This window comes from Coffea eugenioides, chromosome 10 (genome assembly GCF_003713205.1).
Source record: "Coffea eugenioides isolate CCC68of chromosome 10, Ceug_1.0, whole genome shotgun sequence".
Taxonomy (NCBI): Eukaryota; Viridiplantae; Streptophyta; class Magnoliopsida; order Gentianales; family Rubiaceae; genus Coffea; species Coffea eugenioides.
Window position 1 is genome coordinate 4,240,812 of NC_040044.1, and position 20,492 is coordinate 4,261,303.

The following is a 20,492-nucleotide window of genomic DNA, read 5'->3' on the forward strand; positions in this document are numbered from 1 at the left end:
TGTAATCCACTTCTTGACCCCAAAGCGTATAAACTAAAGCAGATGCGATTTTTTTAATGCAATGAAAGAGAGCGGAATGAGAAAAAGTGGAGACAGAGACCATCAAGTCGGATGAGTAGGCTCCTCCGGCAGCGGCGGAGTCTTCTTCATGTACGAGACCCTCTTCCTTGGCCCTTTTGTTTTGGTCTGTTAATTTAATAAGTAGTCAAATCCAAAAGGGTCCCTCTGGTCTTTTTCAATTAGCAGTACGGGTAATTTGGAAAAGTAATTGTAACACGAGAACCACGACTTTCACGATACTTATCCTCTCTATCTCATCTGTCTTTCTTTTGGTTCGCTCAGCTGCTATTCATAATTGATAGTACTCTGCTATTGAAATACAACTCATCCAAAATGGGTGGTTAGTGGTTGCATTATTAGTTTGTAAAATCTTAGCTAAGATATCAGGACAAAACACAGTAGTGTATGCATATTAAGGTCCCACCTCGTACTTTTTTTTTTTTTTTTAAAATATCATTCCTTAATTATACCTTCTAAATGGTGAAGCAATTTGCATTTGCATTTAGATTAGTTCATTTTGGATTCCATTTTTCTGGATTATTTATAAAAAAAAAAAAATACTGTACTGATTTGATATATATGAAGTAAAATACATTTATATTATCGCTCCGCCGGCGCAGGCCAAAAAAAAACGTAGGAATATGTTTTTAAGAAATATCATTCAAATATGCAACAGGAAAAATATTTTGAGTCAAAGTTCTTTATTTTGAGCGCTGTTTACAAAATCTGTCTCCGAAGTCAAAGATTTTCTTAGTTTGGTGTCGGTTTTTTTTTTGTTTTTTGGTTTTTGGGGTGATTCACGAGAAGTGGTTGCAATTTGTGTACGAGAAACTGCTTGGAAAGAACTGCTGAAGTCCTAAAACAGCTGTTACTGTTTTTTTTTTTTTAGTCAAAGCTGTTATGGAAACAACTGGTGGCGTGATATTTTTTGTTAGTTGGTGTGAGAATGAACTTTCTTCTTTCCCGTCTATTTAATATTTTCGTCGCAAGTTTGACCGCTTAAACAGAATGAAAATTGGAAAATGAAAACGGTTTTCGTTTTGTCCACCGTTTTAGTTGCTTTGAATTGAAGAAACAAAATCCAACCTGTTTAGTTACATAGAAACTTCAGTCTAGAAGGAGAAGACAAGAAGCAAATGATCGAAGGCCTTCTCCCTCCGATGTACCAAAAAAAATAAAAATAAAGAAGGTCTTCTCAATATTGGTTTAATTTATATTATTGTTAACATTTTGGAAACTACCTCCACTTATTAATTACTCTTCTTAATAAAATTGGTTAAATGAAAGACTGAAGTCCACTTCTTAAAGCAAAGTTCTGCTGGGTAATTTATGGTCCCAATACCCCCTTCCTCATCCCTTTGAACTTTCTCAATCATTTTCCTTCTTTCTTCTAATCCAGATCACTATCAACTACGAGTATTTTCCACGTACTAAATCATGATCAAAAAGATCAAAGGAGACAACTTGTAAGTTTTTATTTTCCAGAAAAAGAAATTAAAAAAAAAAAAGATGATTGGGTTTCCTTCACAAAATTTTTTTAAAAAATGGGGTAAATTGAACGCTAGGTTTATTCGTGGGATGAGCTTTTATAACAATTTGATAAGGTGCATCCAATAAAGAGTCACAGAAATACGCTACGACTAGCATGTAGCAATCATAGGATGGTGCCACCCCACCTTCCATGATAAGCTTTGATAAAATTACGAATTCCCGCGTCATAGAAAGGAAAAGACATTACAAAAAAAAAAAAAAAAAGGAAAAGAAATAATCGTCATAATTCAGACCTTAATACGGACGTAATTCTTATAAAGATGACAATTTTTTTTTAATCCAAATATAATCTTGGTAAGAGAAAAATAAATTGGATAATTCCTATTTTTCTGCCACTAATCATATCAAATTTTAAACTATTATATCATCAACAGCAACAACAGCAAAGAGCAAATTGCATATTACTATAGCAGCTCTTCCAAAACAGCTACTAGTAATTTTTTTTTATTCGAATCTATCCTTCGGTCATTACTCTGCAAGTCAGAACATATATTGCTTTATTTGAAAAGGAATTTGTCACAAAAAAAAAAAAATTTCAGCATTTTTCGTGAATAAATTTATCAACCGAGCAGAGCCAACTTAGGTTCACAACTACCACTAATAGAGAGAGTCCAGTAAAGAACGGAAGTACAGAACAGACATAAAGCAGCAAAGATGATTTTTTTTTGTATGGAGACTCGTGAAAGAAGTGGATTATAGCTGGCAAAAACTAATGACCTGGGACTTGGGGGACCGCGGAGATGTGTGAAAATTTCAAAAGTTGCAGTTAGGCCCGTTAAAGTTTTGCACACATCACTCAGAAACGGACAATGGACGCTGCAGATCCCACTTAACAAACTTCCGACGTGGCAAGATAGATATCTTATGATTAAGCTGTAACATGTCGGGCGTTTAGTCATCAGCCCTTAATACACGTGTTTCCTCTCGGGTCCCACCATCACAACTGTCCGTTGGAGCGGAAATTCGGCGCCATATAGTATTGGAGTGGTACTTTCCAAGCCATGCTGTTAACTGTTGTACTGTACCCAATAATTCAAGAGAGAGACAGGCAGAATTATCTCGTGTGTGTGTGTGTGTGAAATCCTGATGAATAATTACTCCAGTTGGTTACTGATTCTCAAGCATGCACGTTTTTTTTTTTTTTTTTGTAAACTCTCTCTCTCTCTCTCTCTTTTTTTGTTTTGTTAGTATTTATCGCTTTATTTCTTTTTCTCGCTTTTCTCTTTCACCAACGCAATGCATGGCTGGAGGGCTTTAAGGCCAAGGTTTGTAAAATCGGGATCCTACGTAGGATCGATTTTAGTTTCACAGGATCGGATCGTAGGATCGGATCGTAGAATCGTAAGATCCTACCAAAAGCTCTTAATTGCAATTAAAGGTTGCAATTCTTTGATAAATTACAAATATACCACAAATATTTTCATTTATTTGCAAAATGGAGCTTCGTATTTCACAAATTTACAAAAAATTGTAGGATCGTACGATCCTACGATCCTACGATCCTATACGATCCTGAACGATCCTGCACGATCCTACACGATCCTGCTACGATTCTATACGATCCTGCAAAAAATTAATATGATTTGCGACTCTGCATACGATCCGGATCGATTTTGGTTATCCGGATCGTAGGATCGTACGATCCTACGATCCGGATCGCGATTTTGACAACTATGTTTAAGGCTCAGGAGGGTGCTTCTGTGAAGAACAGGAACTACGGCAGTTGAATGTAGTTTGCAAAAACATTTCAATATTATTGACAGTTGCAAATCTTGAATGTAGTTTTGCTGCACTGAATTAAGGGTCTGTTTGGTTGGAAGTAAAATGTTTTCCTTGGGAAAATATTTTCCGTGGAAGTAATTTTTCATGAAAATCATTTCCCTTTCATCATTTTCAGGTGTTTGGTTAGCTTATTGAAAATATTTTCTTACTTCATTTTTCTGGTGTTTGTTTAACTTTTGAAATATTTTCACTTTTATCTCTATGTTTACTTTCTACACATTATAACTACATACTTCTTCCCATGCAAAATAAGAAAATTTATCTCATTGTTTAATTTTAAAAAATCTTGGAGAAATGTATATATGAATAAAAAAAATCTCCTTAAGCAATAAACAAATTACTGGCCATTTAGCGTCAAATATCAATCACATGCAATGCTTATTGTGACATATATCTTGCACTCTCACTGCTGAAAGTTTCTCTAGAAAAGAATGTCCCTATTATACATAATTAATTATTAGCATAGGATGAGCAGGATGAGGTTTTTTTTTAATTTTGAATATACTAGGGGGAGGGTTGGGTTGGGTTGGTACGGGGGGGAGTGTAAGGAAGAGATTTTGGGTTCGAGTCCTCCTGTTTACACTAAAAAAAAAAAAGAACATACTACAAGATGTTTTCAGTAAGTTTGGAAACATACTACAGGCGGGATGCATGCATTTCGGAAAACAACTTCAATAAGTTTGGAAGGGAAGTTGTTTTCCATAAGATGAGTGAAAATATTTTACATAGGAAAATGTTTTCAGTAACTTTTGTGCAACCAAACACGGGAAATTAGGAAAATATTTTCCTGGAAAACATTTTCGCCCGAAACAAACGGACCCTAAAAGCAGCTTTGGAAAACAAACGATGCCCAGAAAAAAGAAAAAAAGGAATCCCTGAACGTTGAGGTAGCATTGGATTTGAATGTAGAACCAACGGAATGTAATCTGGCTTTAAAACATCACAGTGACTGACCCGGAACCATGATGCTGTCTTCACGTAAAGATGTCTATTAAATCCATTTTTCCAACTGTGATCCTGTGAATGTGATCAGCAGGAACTACATGTATCAATTTTCCAAGGAAGAGAAATCCAAAAACAAAAAACAAAAAACAAAAATTCAGTGGCATCAATGCTCCCAAAAAATGAAAGCACTGGCTGGGTCTTTGATTCTTGAAGGTGAATTGAATTTGTCACCTGTGGCTATGAGGTTTGTTTATCCGTTACAAATGATGGTACTTGGTAGTGCTGCATCTTGACAGTGATCTTGTGGTCCTCATCTGTACGATGCGGCCAGCTGCATTGATCAAAAAGCTTTAATGAAAACAGAATTGATAGTTGCTGGGATTTCTCTTTTTACTGGTATGAGATTCAATTCAATGGATGTGCTTCGAAACAATCGAATGATCCAGGCTAACATTTTCGGGCTTTTGAGATCGTACAAGATCTTTTGATATTATATTGCTCCTATATATATATTAGCTTTCGAAGTTTGACAATCTTTTAATTATCAGCCACAGTCCCTAATCTTCTTAGTCTACAAGTTGAATCCAGAAGAGAATACGTTGGTTTTTGTCACTTTCCTTGAAAAAAAAGAAGCGGAGGAGACGAGGGGAAGCATCCTCTTCCCCTCGGGCTTTTCCCCACCACGTGGATCATTCATCCAAATGGTGTATTAACTATTCACCAAAAGCCCGGACGAATGATTCCCACAAATTACAATGCCATCTTTATTCGGAATATGTTGATTAATTAATGCTGGTACCACAGATGTTCTTTACTTGTACTTACTTGTTGCCTAAAAAGCAAGAATGGCAAAGCTAAAAAGCTACTGCAATAAAGCCTGACATCTCCTCCATTATCCCTCCCATTCAAGTTAAGCGAATCAAGACGGTTTTCCATTTCTCTCTATTTCTTTTCCCCCCCCCCCCCCCCCCGGTCACTCCAATATGTCTATTTAAAACAATTAAAGCAGTGTATTAGCGTCAAAAGTTTTAGTTAATGTTGTCTAAAGTTGCACACCTAACCTCCTGGTCGGAAGATATTTTCGGCTGCTTTTCCTTTTTCCTTTGAAAATTGGAAGGCTTTGAGTATCTGACTTCCACGGTCACGAAACCGGTGTAATTTAACTGCGTCACGCATTTTCTTTATACTTCCTCCGTCCCACTTTGATAGCTATAGTTCTTTTTTCACACAATTTAATAAAAAGTAGTTAACTTTGTTGAAACAATCAATTTAGGTAGCTATTTTCCTAAAATGCACTCACATTAATTAGAGTACAACTTCATGGGAACTTGAATTGATGGTAAAAAAAGAATCAACTCTCATTAAATGGGGTAGGTTTATAATAACAACAACTTACATTGAATAAGGATATTTTAGAAAAATTAAAATACAACTACATTCTTCAATTGGAACGTGAACTACAATTTGAGACAGACGAAAAAGAAAAACAGGACTATCAAAGTGGGACGGAGGGAGTATTTATATAAGATTAACTTTTTATATACTGATAGTATAGTATAGTAATTTTTTATATTAATAATTTTAGATATATACTAAATACGCATAACTTGAATTTCAAATTTAAATTTATGTTATATTACATGATCTAATTTTTTTTTTTTGTAAAAAATTATATACTGATAGTGTATAAAAAATTATCTTTATATATATATATTTAAAAAATGTATTAACACTTCCAGTTTTCTTGCTAGATAAGTTTAGGCACATTGGTGTATCGATTATTAATACTCTAAACCTCAGAAGACGCAAAGTACAACCATTTATGTTGTCTCCTTAATGACAACTATAACAATAGCTGCTCAATTACTACTGCACAAATCTAAAGTTTTTATTAGAACCTTTACGTTCTTTCTCCACATAAATTGTAAAAATACGTGCCACGAGTTACTACGAAATTTAATCCATCTGGATTTGTTCACAACTTTTTTTTTTCACTCTTTCATTACTACTAGTAGTATGTGACAGGTAGTTTACTTGGACTCATTTTTATACATTCCATCCCTGTTGACATGTAGCAATAGAGTAAGACATTAGTGATCTGCAGCTAGCGAATTATAATACGAACCACTCAAAACAAAAATAAAAAAAGGAGAGGCTAACTCTGAAACTCTGGTTTAGGACTGAAGTAAAAATTGGAGCATAGCCCGAAGGTGCAAAATTAAGAAAAAAAAAGAAAGGGAGCCGGGGGGGGGGGGGAGGAGGGGTGAGGTGAATTTCGGAGTCACGTGATGGGTTCGGTAATTGGCATGGGCTATCGGGTGTGAACGTGCGGGTACGGCCCAAGGACAGAATTAGGTGAGGGACGGACGATGGTGGCACGTGACACCGGCATGCGTGGCAAAAGACAGAAAAATTTTTCAGTGGTACGTTTCTCCAGACAGCTGTCACCCCAGCGTAACCAGCAAGAAACGGACTGCATCATTTGTCTTTTCTGTTAGCATTTTATTTTTACGAATTGGATCGGATCGGATCGGATTCTTTTTTGCGGTAACTGCGATTTCCTCAATCCTCAGGGAGATAAATTAGAAACGGTTTATTGTCTCCGGAATATTCCAGAAACTCTGAGCTAACTAAAAAACACGTGGTGTTCGAAATGCGAAAAGACCACGGGAAATTACGAAACCAACCCCCTTTTTTTCACGCATCAGAAACAGAAACCAAACTCGATTGGATTGGCATTTATCAAAAAAGAATTGTTACGTTTTCTATAAATATATTTTTTAATTATTTTTTTATTTTTCATATATCGGATCATTATAATAATTTTTTTATAAAATATCCAAAAAAAAAAGCAATCCAAAAAAGGCCAAAATTTTGCTATAGCAAAAAAAAAAAACAATGAGTTAGGAGTATATGAGTATCGTGAATAGGTTTTCAGAATTTAAAAACAATGAAATTGACATGAATATTGTCACCATAATATTAGTTCATGAGTGACGCCTTGAAGGAATGACTTGTGAGCGATAGGAATTAATTTGACGTCCCAACTGCATTCATCAATTTAATTTTGATCTACTTTGTGCAAAAGCCTTGTCCAATCAAGATTGACGTGCTTATTGAAGGTCAATTATCGATGAAAGACGCAAACAATTAAGTTCCTCCATTAAAGAATAGCCGTCGAATTAAGATACGCGACAATTTTTCAAATGAGATTCCGATCTGCTAAACTTTTTCTTGGGAAACTAGTATATTTTGTATCGTGTCCAGGAAAAAAAAAGGTATAATACATGATGAGCCATGGAAATAAAAATAAGATTAATAACTCTTACAGTTAATTGATCCTTAACAATATTCCTATTCATAACAAGTGTCTTTTACCATAATAGCTAAAACAACACAACAGTATTGTTTACTAAAGCAGGGAAATTATACATCAACTTAAAAAGCATAAACAGATAGTGTGTCTGAATATTAGATTATTTGAGATATTTTTTTTAAAAAAAGAATAACGTAACACTTTTTATATGTGATGCATGTGAGATAAAAAAAAAGTCGATTGAAAAATATACTGATAATACGTGTAAGTAAAATTTTACAAATAAGCTACAATCCAAAGCATGATAAATGACACTAACGAACTTTTTCTTTTCCTTTTTTATGGGTTTTTTTTTAGCTCGCAATGATTAAGCATAACACAATACTGCAGTTTCTCAATTCTATTCTGGTTCATTTCCTTTCATCACCAATTAATGAGAAGAGGAGCTCCCTTGCAATAGCTTAATGAATCAATGCAATATGGGAACCGAATCAAGCAATCCCCGGAAAGTTAAGAAGATAGACATTAATTATTCCGAGTTTCTTCAATTATTTTAGTTTTATCTTAAGGTCATTATTAATGTTTTAAAGAGAGAGATAATTCAACCTATGTGATTCTTTATTATTGTTCGTAGAATTAAATTTCATGCCAATAACGACTTGTGCTTTTTATCGGTGGCGTAACAGACACAACCATAATCAAATACCCAGAACAATGCCCACATTGATGGGAAAGAGAAACATCAATATCATGCCCCATGCACAGCGCGTCATCGCGGAAGGAAAAAACGTTAAAGTCGGTTTTGGCGGTTCAAAAAATTGAGAAGGGGCCACGTGTGACTGGCACGTGGAGGTGGGTACCCGCAAAGTGATAGGCAGTTAAGCATGGGGAGTGGTCAGTTTCTAGTTTTACAGCCTGGCCTCGTCCCCCCATTTCTGCGTCCGTTTTTGTCCTTTAGCGCCACCTCATCACCACCCGCCCCCTAGGACCCCACTCCAATTTAAACCAACTCCCCAACTAAAAATCCAGAATTAAATAATTTAAAAAAAACACTTTAATAATCCCAAAAAAAAAAAGAAAGAAGAAAAGAAAAAGAGAAAAAAAAAAAATCCCTCTATGCTCTCCAGCCTGGCTCAGTCAAAGTCCATCCAACCTCCTCAACCGTACGTACACTCAATTCAAATCAACTCCCCTCCCCACTTAAAAAATCACACACACTCACACACTCCATTATATAATTAACTTCCAAAACGGTCGGTGATTTGAAATTAAATTCCCATAATCCAAAAAAACCCGAGATTTTAGTGAGTGTGATTCATATAGGTGTCCACTCCGCTCTCTCGCCCACCGACGCGTGTCCCTCGCCAGCTGTATCCTACGCCTTAACTGCCTTTTACCGGTTATCCCAACCGGCTCCAACCAGTCATCCCTATCCTAACTCTCTCATATTTATACCCCCCCAATTTGCCCTCTTCGCTCTGCTTTTTTATATTAGCAGTAAGGCGAGGCTCCGCCTCCCCCATCTAATTGTACAGTGGCACTCACCCGTAAATTTCTCTAGGCTCTTAGGTGGTTAATAATTAGGTTAACAAAGCAAACAGCCATGGGGACGATCGCGCACAGAAAAGAATCGGATCGGATCAAGGGTCCGTGGAGCCCCGAAGAAGATGAGCTGTTACAGAGGCTTGTTGAGAAGCATGGCCCCAGGAATTGGTCCTTGATTAGCAAGTCGATTCCGGGTCGATCCGGGAAATCCTGCAGGCTCCGCTGGTGTAACCAACTTTCGCCGCAGGTGGAGCATCGGGCTTTTACGGCCGACGAGGACGAGAAGATCATTCGGGCTCATGCCAAGTTTGGGAACAAATGGGCCACCATAGCCCGTTTGCTCTCAGGTCGAACCGATAACGCCATCAAGAACCACTGGAATTCCACCCTCAAGAGAAGGTGCTCTTCCATGTCCGACGATTTCAACTTCGAAGTCCCTCAGCAGCCTCTCAAGAGATCCGCCAGCGTCGGTCCCGGTACGAATGTTTCCGCCATATATGTCAACCCGAGCAGCCCTTCTGGATCCGACTTGAGTGACTCGAGCTTTTCGGGTTTCGGGTCCGGTCATGTTTTCCGACCCCTTGCTCTCACCGGCGGGATCTCCCCTCCGGTTCAACAGATCGAGACGCTTTCGTCGGCAGCACCAGACCCGCCAACATCCCTAACCCTATCCCTACCCGGCTCCAGCTCCGCAAAAAGTCCGACCCAGAACTCCAAGTCGGTTGATGATCCAACCCCTTCACTCGGGGCGGCGGGTCAAACCGTACAGCAGCCAACTCAGGTCATGGTAAGACCTCCTCCCCCGCCACCTCCTCCGCCCCCGCCGCCACCGTTGGCACCAGCGCCACCGACCCCAATGGCGCCGCCGCAAGCAGCACCAGTGGCACCACCGCAGTCGCATGGAGGATTCGTGTACCCGGTTCCCGCCCCAGCCCCCATGCCGGGTCAAGTAGCAGAGAGGCAGTTCTTCAGCCCAGAATTCTTGGGGGTATTGCAGGAAATGATAAGGAAAGAAGTGAGGAGTTACATGTCAGGGATAGAGCAGAATGGGATGTGTATGCAGACTGAAGCAATCAGGAATGCTGTGGTCAAGCGTATTGGAATTAGCAAAATTGATTAAATAATTTATGCAAAGAAATTAAATCCGGACCAAATTAATGAATGCTGATTGAGTGGTGGGGGACTGCGAATTGGCCACGAAAAATCTCTTTCATGTCCATGTCCGCGGACATGAATTTTGGTATCAATTGATTGGTGGGGTGAAGGGAGAAGTGGGCAATAGAAGGGAAGTAGTAATTTTGTTTTTCTTGTTGGGCTCTTAAATTTGGGGGGGGCGATTAGCATTCCCGTTTGGGTTCTTCTATACAAAAATAATCTTTAGATGGGTTATTGTACAGACTAAGAGAGGATGAGGGGAGCGAGTTAAATATTTCCTGGTGAACAGAAGTTGCTGGAAGAAAGCAATCCCAAAAAAAAAATAAAAATGAAGAAAACAATAATCAGTTCCGAGTATCTATTTTTTCTTAGGTGCCTATTTCACTGCTTAGATTAATATGACTTTGCCTTTGGATAAATTACAATTTGGTTGAAGACGGACGAATGCAGTTTCCTTGTTCTCGGTCTTTAACTCTTGTTTTCCAACCTAAATTTGAATTTTGGATGGTAACTGGCGAGAGATTCTGAGAGATGGTAAACAAGTCGGTTACAACTCCCTAAAGCCGTTGAAGGAGTAAATAAATGATGGCTTGTGGCAGGTGATTAAGTTGAATCGCGAGCGCAGTCAGTTGAATCTCTCTTTTGGATTTCTGTGAAAGGAAAAGTGATATTGGCACTATAACGTTAAATGTGGACAATAATATTCTAGTAATTTGGCCGTTGGATATGTAGAGTGCACAAGTAAAAGCCTATCGCCAACCGGACTTCACATGATCGAGTCGAAATTCTCTCTGATTGCTAGGACTATGTATACGAATCGTTACCGTGTAATTTTTCACTTAAATCTTCATCCTAAATTGGCTCTTATTATGTATGACACACAAAATCCAAGTTAGTTTTAAGTTGTAATCAAGTTTCGTTTTGTACATTGACTAAATTATCAGGAAAATCATGGAGATGAAGCGCATGCTAATTTTTTGGACTTAAACTTGACAATGGTGATTAGAAGAGTAGACAAGCATTAAATATTTTTTTTGGGTGGTACGCATGTTGGGCCAAACCCAATTCTGAAAGCACGACACCCGTTTCTGGGGCCTGTCATGCTGGCTTGGTTTTATCTATATAACCTATCTCTAAACCGGATTGAGTTGAACAAAAGCAGGCATTATTTTATCTGCATCGTCTAGTTATACAAGAAAAAAAAAGAGGAAATGGAGGGCTACATTATGGGACCAGGAGTGGTGCATGACGATGACAAATTGCATGGGAGGAGTTGTTATGTTGACTGTGATCCTCTTTCGTCTTGATTAATATGTGTGTGTATATATATACATATTAATCAAGACGATATATAGGGATAATTGCAAAAAACCTCCTCTGAGATTTTCGACAGTTGCACTCACCTCCTCTAAGGTTTGAAAAATAACACCAACTTGCCTTAGTATGAATTTGGGGCTTATAGTTGACATAAGATAGGATGAATTTACTTCTATACCCTAAGAGTTTAAGGTTATTAGTAAACGAATTTGAGTAAAAAAACTTAGGGCAATAAACAAGTCTAAAATAATTAATTAAATAAGATTAATGATTATTTTTCGCTTCATTAGGCACTGTAAGTGCACTTACAAAATGGCGCTAATTGATGCTCCAATATGGTGTCATTTTGTGATTGACAACACTTGAGATAACAATAAAAATCATATATTTTCTACATAGAAGAGAAGCAGAAACAAGAAAAATGTAGGATAAATAAACCTCCAGACAAAGTTTCATAAAAGAATAAATTTTAGTGGTTTTGGTTGAACTTATTTCATCTTATGCATTCGTGAAACAAAAGGAGAAAAAAAGCAGAAATCAAGGCAAAATCTAAAGATTTTTCTATTAAAAATATATGGCAATCAGAAGATGATAGATAAGCAATCCTTGTCATCTGAACTTGATACACAAAATTGTGGTTTTAGTTATAGTATGATGAAATTGTTGTGTTGATCATAAGAGAGTATAACTGTGTACGAAATATGGTAAATAGTGTTAGATCGATATACTATAAAGTATGACAATAAGAAACTCTTTTGTATTGATCAAAGGTAAATTTTTTTACTTGATCAATAGTCTTTTTATATATTTTAGAATCTTAGATTTTTGAACATATATTTGTTGCTTCTTGTAGATTTTATTGCTGCGCTTATTCTCTTTGCACATATATCCTCTAAGTTTCACTAATTGTTTCTATCTCTTAATGTCTTTCATTCTTTTACTAATACAACCTCACAAGAAACAAAAAGGGTACAAATGAAACAAAATTATTATCTCACATCCCAAAAGACTTTTTTAATGGCACTTTCTCTAACATGGGTTGAAGTTGCTATCAAAATTTTAAATTCAAGGGAGGTTAGTGTTATTTTTCAAATATTAGGGGAGGTGAGTGCAACTGTTAGAAATCTCAGGAGAGATTTCTGCAATTATCCCATATGTATGTGGGATAATTTTACCTAATATATATGTATTACCTATTTATTCCATATATATATATATATATATATATATATGCAGTAGATTGTTCTAATGCTACCAAGTTGAGTTGACAACATTACTGTACATTTTACCTAAATAAATCAATTGGGCATTTTTACAACTTAGTATGCATTTCATTTCAGGAGGGCTTAAATGTTTTGTCTTATTTTCACATTGGAGGAACTCTTGAACCTACGTTATTGTATGTTACTTGCCATACCCTTCTGAACGAAAACGATTGAACAGTTTGGCCGTACTATCTAACCATTTTGCTAAGGCATCATACTTCATAAATACGTTCACTTATGATCATGCATACCTAGTTGCCTTGGATTACTAGCGTTAGGATGCATTTGATAAAATTGAAATATGAAATTTGAATCCATTAAATTATTGGATTGTTAAAAATTAAATCTAATATATTTGGATGTATATCACATTCAATGATAAGTGAATAACTTATCACTTATTTTTTGGAGCAAGTTTTATTTAGAAAATTCAGAAAATTCAGTGGCACTTAATTTATTCAAATATTCAATTTTTTATTATCAAATTCATCTGAATATGTTAAGATATGAATCCATTAAATTTTAAGTGTTCAATTGAATTATCAGATAAGGCCTTGGTTTCATTACCATATGGCAATGATTGCTTTAATTGACATTACCATATGGCAATGATTGCTTTAATTGATATAAAGAGGGTTGTATTCCTCGCAAATGCTTGGGTTTAGATCTGAAATGCACGAGTATTTATCTTCTGGCGTCATTTGACTAGTGGAGATTGTCTCAATTTGCATTGAAGAGAATGTCACTTGCCATTTCTTGCCTTTAACTTCGCCCCATTGGTGGCAGTCACTTCACTTGATTGATATTGTTGATTTTATGCTTCAAAAATATCAATTCATGTTTGGTTGAAAAGAGTACAATTTGATACCAAGAAAAATATTTTTTTTTTGTCTAATTCGAAGAGAATCTTATATAAGATAGAATGAGCAATCTAACAGTCCACTTGCGCAACTAGATAGAAGAAGAATGGAAAGGAAGGAAGGGAAAAAGGGGGAAAGGAAGGAAGGGAAAAAGGGGGGAAAAAAAGCTCATTTGCTTTTAGGACTAACATTGCATTGCATTTTCGAACTTCTACAAGCAGAGAAAGAAGTCCGCTACTTGTAGAGGTGGCAAAAAGTCTCAAGACCCAGTTGGCTCCCATGCTCAAATTTATTTTGGACAGAATGGGTATGTAAATGGACATAATTGAAAATATATCCATTTAAAATTGGCATCTAATTGGGACTTAGTTTGAACTTCCATGGGTCTTTCTTTTCTCCCAAAACCTAAAAATATTGATTTTTCTAAAAGCCAAAACCACCCAACAATTTTGAGACATTTGATTAGCAAAATTTGTTATGTCCAAATTGAACTTCAAAAAGTAAGTTCACTTCCAAATTTTATGAAATTTAGTGCTCGAAAACTGAATTTTTTTTTTTAAAAAAAAAAGATCAATTGACATAGGTTTTACTAGATGATTTTTCCACAATGCAAAGAATTAGCACTGATCAATTTCATCATGACATGAATTGTACAAATATGTATAAGATCGTCTATTGGAGTAAACATGGGCAACATTTAGTCGTATGAAGTAGAAATTTGGGCAAGTACAAAACTGAATCATCAAATATTTCAGGAGAATGCATGACTTTGATGGGGGAAATTTTACAAAATAAACAAAGTAAACCCTTGTTTGATAACTCAATTCAGCATTTAAATTTAATGTTTCAAATCTTAATATATTCAGATGCGTTTGATAACAAAAAATAGAACATCTGAATTAATTAAGTGGCACTGAATTTTCTAGATAAAACTAACTCTAAAAATAAGTGATAAGTTATTAACTTATCATTTAATGTGATATACACTCAAATGTATCATATTTAGTACTTAATAATTCAATAACTTAATGAATTTAGATGTTAGATTTCATATTTCAGTTTTAAAGTTCAATTTCATTAGATGTACCCTAACTAAATGATATTAAAAAAAAGGTAACATTGAGACATTTGATTAGGGGAAATGGAGTTAAAAAAATAAAATGAGATTATTGGGTATTTGGGTGAGACCATTTTAATCCCCCCACATTGTCCCATGACTAATATGGGACTGTTTGGGTATAACCCATATTTTGGAGTCCCAATTAAATTTTGCCCAAATCCCACCCATCCTGCTCATTTGCTATCTCTAACTACTTCAAACAAAAATCATAAAAGCTTAATTAAGCACACAACAGAACCAAGTTGGAGAGAAACATAAACATAGCCTTTGCACCAAGTATAAATGAAGATTATCCAAGAAACTAAAAAAAGGAAGATGAAAAAACATGAGTACAAACATAAAAATAAAGCAAAAATAGGAACAAATGTTCATTACATGTTAGAAAATAATCAAAGGAAAAGCCTAATATCTTATAATCAATAGAGATGACAAAATAATAAGGGAAAACCCGGTGTTCCTAATTTTCAGCAAGCAAAGTGTAAAAAATAGAAGGGAAAAGGAAAAAAAAAAACTAAGGAAGAAATGGTCAGTACAGCAGCGAACCAATGCCACTCTCGTTTGTTTATTAAGCTAGAACACCAATCAAGCTTATTAAAGACATCAAATCCATCATTAATCTCAAGGTTAATCTATGGCAATAAAACAAAAAGGTACAATTGGGAAGAAGGAAAGCCATTATGGGCAGAAAAATGAAAGATAGTTTTCTAAATTAGCAGTGAGTTAGTTTTCTAAATTGGCAGTGAGTTCCAATCAAGTCATTTCATAATTAGCAGAGAACGGTAATTAGGGTTTAATTAAAATTTATCTATGGGTGATAATGTGGTAATCTAATATTAGTCTATTAAGCCAAATCTACCGGTCATAGCTTAGACAGCACATCCACCAAACCAGATAATCAAACAGTAAGTTAAGATTAATCAATTGGGCCTAAATAAAGTACTTGAGGCCCACATTGACCAATCAATAATGTCTTAATATGATCAATAAAATTAATTCATTTGGGCTGGAGTCGTTTAAGCTCATCTAGCCCTAGGCCGACAAAACCTATCAAGGGACATCAACAAACGTGACAATAGAAAAAGGCAAGACACTAATTCTTCGGGTCTGTTTGGTTATTAGATGACACAGGATTAGATTATCTCGTATCATTCTATGTTTAGTTGTATTTTACATATGAAATGACAAATTTTAACTAACTGAATTAATTTCCTACACATGGGATAAAATAATCCCATGTGAGATGTAGTATTAGTTATTACGCGATGACTAAGAGATAGAATGATGAAATTTTAAATTAATTTAACCTTACAAATAATATAAATTTGTACTCTCATAATTATATAATCTTACCCTCACACAATAATATAACATGAATGGACTAATTTGCTTCTACTAATTACTTTAAAATTTTTTGACTAATTTACCTCTACTACTAACAAAACAATATTTGGACTAATTTGCTCTTATGGATGATACAAATTCATTCTGAATATTATATAACCATTTTCTCACATAATAATATGATAATAAATTGACTAATTTGCCCCTATTAATTATATTAAAATTTTTTAACTATTTTGCCCATGTTTATTATTTTAAATTTTTAACAAATTTATCTCCATTAATTAATTTAAAATTTTTGACTAATTTGCCCCTACTTGTATCATAATAAAAGGATTATATTGCCCTTGAACTAAATTGCCTTTACTCACCTTATTTTCTCAACCAAATTCTATAAAATACATAATGTTATTAATTGAATTTTGCAAATGAGGATTTTAATAAGGTCAAATTTAGCCAAAAAAAATCTTCTATATTGGCTTGAGCTTGGGTCATTTAAAACTCTTCAATGGGTTGGATTTTATTTAATTAAACCATAACTTAGCCAAAATTTGACCCAATATTTAATTAAATTTCAAATTTAGATTAAAAAACTGTGTTAAAACCTATTTTTAAGTGCCTGAACGAGTTGAATTTGAGTGAATGCCAATTTTTATATATCAAAATCTTTGATTTACTTTATAATTCTAAAGTTTCAAATTACTTTATTTTAATAAAAGTTATAAATTGTTAAATTATTTTATTTAGATGATTCTACAAATTAAAGGGCATTTTGATCATTAACATAGTAATCCTATTTATCAAATCTCTAACCAAACATGAGATAGAATTATTTTTCAATGGCAAAAAACTTGTGTAAATCTGGTCTACGAGTGAGCCCGTAGACCCCGTAGACCGAGTGGTCTAAAACTCACTACATTGAGTTTGGTGATCTTTAACTCCAAAAAAAGAAAAGGAAAGAAAAACCAAAAAAAGCCACAAATGAAAAACACCGAAGGTGGTGGAAAAGTGATAGAAAATGAAATGAAATTGCTCAATTGAACCCCGCATATTTTTGGGTTTAGTAATTTGGGTCTTATTTTTGGGAATATCAATTTAGGCGAGACTTGTAACTAGAGGTATCAAAATGAGTGATTTGGGTTGAGTAAAATGGGTAATGAGTATAAATGAATCAACCCATTTAATTAGAGGAGTATCAATGGATAAGTCAAAAAATGAGTTTGATAACCCAATTACCCATTTACAACCCATTTATTCTAATTTTTTACAAACTCATCTAAATTCATTTTATAAATTAAATTATCAATTTATACCACTTTGCATCCATCATTAATTTTAATTAATTATTTATTATGTCAAATAAGTCTAATTACCAATTTTTTTCCATCCGTGTGATATGTCGCAAAATTACATACTATTTAATAATTGAACAATAAGAATCTAAAAATTTGGACTAAATAATATGAAAGTAAACATAAAAACTTAATTCAAAACTTTGAACCCCTAGTATTTTTTTCGTGCACAAATTTAAAATTTCATTTTGAAAAGGTAAGAAAGGAGGTTAAATCTTGTCATAAATTGGTAATACTTAAAAATGACCAAACTAACAAATTACAAAGAAATAAAATGAAAAGATAAAATCAACAAATAATAATAATAAATAAAATAAAAGTAGTTAACATCACGAAGCATAGTAGCCCTTGTACATTGATTTCTCATCCATCTTTCGCTAGCATAAAGGGCACAAACATTTGACAGCTATAACAAGATGGTTCGCTTAAAACAAGGATAGCAAAATTACAATTTGCATCCTGATGAACAAGACTATTGGCTCAATTGAGAACTGCAAGCCATCCTGATGGGACTAGCAATTACTTCATTTAGTATACAAACAAAGATAAATATTCAATAGATTGGAATAACTGATAGAATAGTGAAAGGTTACATGGCCAAAACTTCTTGCCAACCTTTAGCACCAGAATAAACAACAGCTACCTGAATTCCCACAAATTGGTAGACAAAATACATACACTTAGAATCCATGAAACTTTTACATGTTAATACTTCACTTTCTGAAGCTAACCATTTTTCAGAAACTCAAGGAAGTTAAGATGTGGGATGCATGACCCTTAACCTATGGTCTACATTATTAAGGTCAACGAATGGACGATATGGGACTACTCCGACTATCAGAGAAAGGGTCTTGAGAGTTCGACCCCATTTTAATTCGAATTGATTCTTCATCAGTATCCTGTACTAGCAAAGTACCATGAAATCACAAATTCCATCACATAATTCTTTTTTTTCACCCCTTTAGAATCTATCATCTGATGCAAGAAGACACAAGAGACTTCCAGCTAAAAGTTCTTCCATGCAACAGTGACAAACTTTCTTGCCAAAATCAAGAAAAAAACTTTTTTAAAGTTCCTACCAGATCACTTTCATAGGCCTAATAATTTTTGAACCATATGATCGATTTCTTGAATATCTAATGCATCCTGGATGAAACATTAGAAGAGCAAGCTTGTCAGGGGCTGTAATAAAAAGACAGGCAGCAGAAGCAGAATAAGTAAAAGAAAATGATTGTCTAGTTTCCATCCTCACTCTATAAGTAAGAAGCCAAAGCAGCAGGATCTATGGCAGTGATGACATTATTGGAAACCTATTTTACTCGGTCATGCAAATTGTAATTTTACTGGGAACGCAACATCAAGTTTGAGATAAAAATTAACCACTTTAACACAACATTCTAAAAGGTGATTAAAGGCAATAGAAACCTAACCGCTTAAAATCTAAGCACTAGCCAATTTCATCAAATCACTGCAAAGTACATAATACCGAGCATAAAGTTGTCCTAATGCATCAAAATACTTAAGAAGCACTCAGCTTCTCAAACTTCGTACAACTACAATTTCTCGCTAACGTTTTCATTGCATAACAGAGCTCCTCCAGATTGCATAGCATGACACTCCTCCAGCTCTTTGTCAAGTTGATCAGCTGAAGACAACATCCAAGCAACCATGCAAGACAAATAACATGAACCGAGTATATCCACAAGCACTTACCCTGTACTAGGGGTGGCAATTTCCAACGCGGCTTGAAAACACGACACGAACCTAACACGAAATTAATGGGTTTGGTTTGAGATTTTGCAGGTTCAGGTCAGAATCGGGTCAAACTAGATGAACCCGAAAAGAAAATGGGTCGAATTCGGGTCAACCACGATAGCCCATTTACAAATTAAAAATAATTTAATAAACATAAAAATTATTTTATCTAACTAAACTAAGTTATTCTTTTTTTCCAAAGGCATTAATCACTTAATCCTAAATGAATTTATTTAACTTGTGTGAAGTTGAAATTATTATATTTGGACAAATAATGTATTATATTATTTTTTACTTTTATACTGTTTTAATTTATTTTATATTTGGTTTGGGATAAAACACTTTTACGGTGTTTTAATTTATTTTAGATTTGGTTTGGGATTATTTATTTAAAAATTTATTACTTGATTATGTAATTAGTCTTGTGCGAAATTGGTTTTTTAGAAATTACAATGGTAAATTAATAAATTAAAATTAAATTTCGGGTCTACCCGCCAACCCGAAATTTTCGGATTCAGGTAAGGTATCCTGACCCATTTCGGGTTGGCGGGTCAGGTTCGGATCAGCGGATTTTCTGTTATACCCGGGTCTCAATCCGACCCGCCAACCCGATTTGGACCCGATTGCCACCCCTACCCTGCACCATAACTTATTGTCTATGAGTAACAGCAGTGGGGTCTCTGGTGACATGTATTTTCCAACAAAATTGGTAGCAATAGAAGCAAAATCACATCATGAATTCGATATGGATACATAGCCAGATTGGAACTCCTAACAGAAAAAATCGACAAAAAACAGTAAAAGATGAAGAAAAAAAGGATCCTAAAAAATAAAAAAGGAAGAGCTGACTTGGGCCAGTTGTTTAAGACAAATCATTGTCAAACAAACGCATAATCTTGGCCAAAATTATCAACACTAGAGTAAGAAGACCAGAAAATTATGAAATATATAGCTTACCTAAATATGAAGGTTAGTAAATTTAGCAACTAAAGATGCAAACTACCATTTGCATTGTGCTCTTTGTGAACCATCCGGTTCAATGTACAATATATCAAATTCCTTCTATATCAATGATGTGAGCTGTCTCGAGCGCTTGGAAGAACCTTGGGTCAACTCATCTGTATTGGT

The 20,492-nt window shown here is 34.9% G+C and overlaps 1 protein-coding gene across 1 annotated transcript; it reads left to right on the forward strand.

The window, feature by feature from the left end:
• Window positions 1-9,152: 9,152 nt before the first annotated feature.
• On the forward strand, window positions 9,153-10,813 carry LOC113749005 (transcription factor MYB44-like). Its single transcript, XM_027292623.1, has one exon. The coding sequence runs from the start codon at window positions 9,258-9,260 to the stop codon at window positions 10,317-10,319; it is 1,062 nt and encodes a 353-aa protein (XP_027148424.1). The 5' UTR covers window positions 9,153-9,257; the 3' UTR covers window positions 10,320-10,813.
• Window positions 10,814-20,492: the final 9,679 nt, after the last annotated feature.

Coding starts and splice junctions, on each gene's coding strand:
- LOC113749005 (XM_027292623.1), top strand. CDS start 9,258: ATGGGGACGATCGCGCACAGAAAAGAATCGGATCGGATCAAGGGTCCG.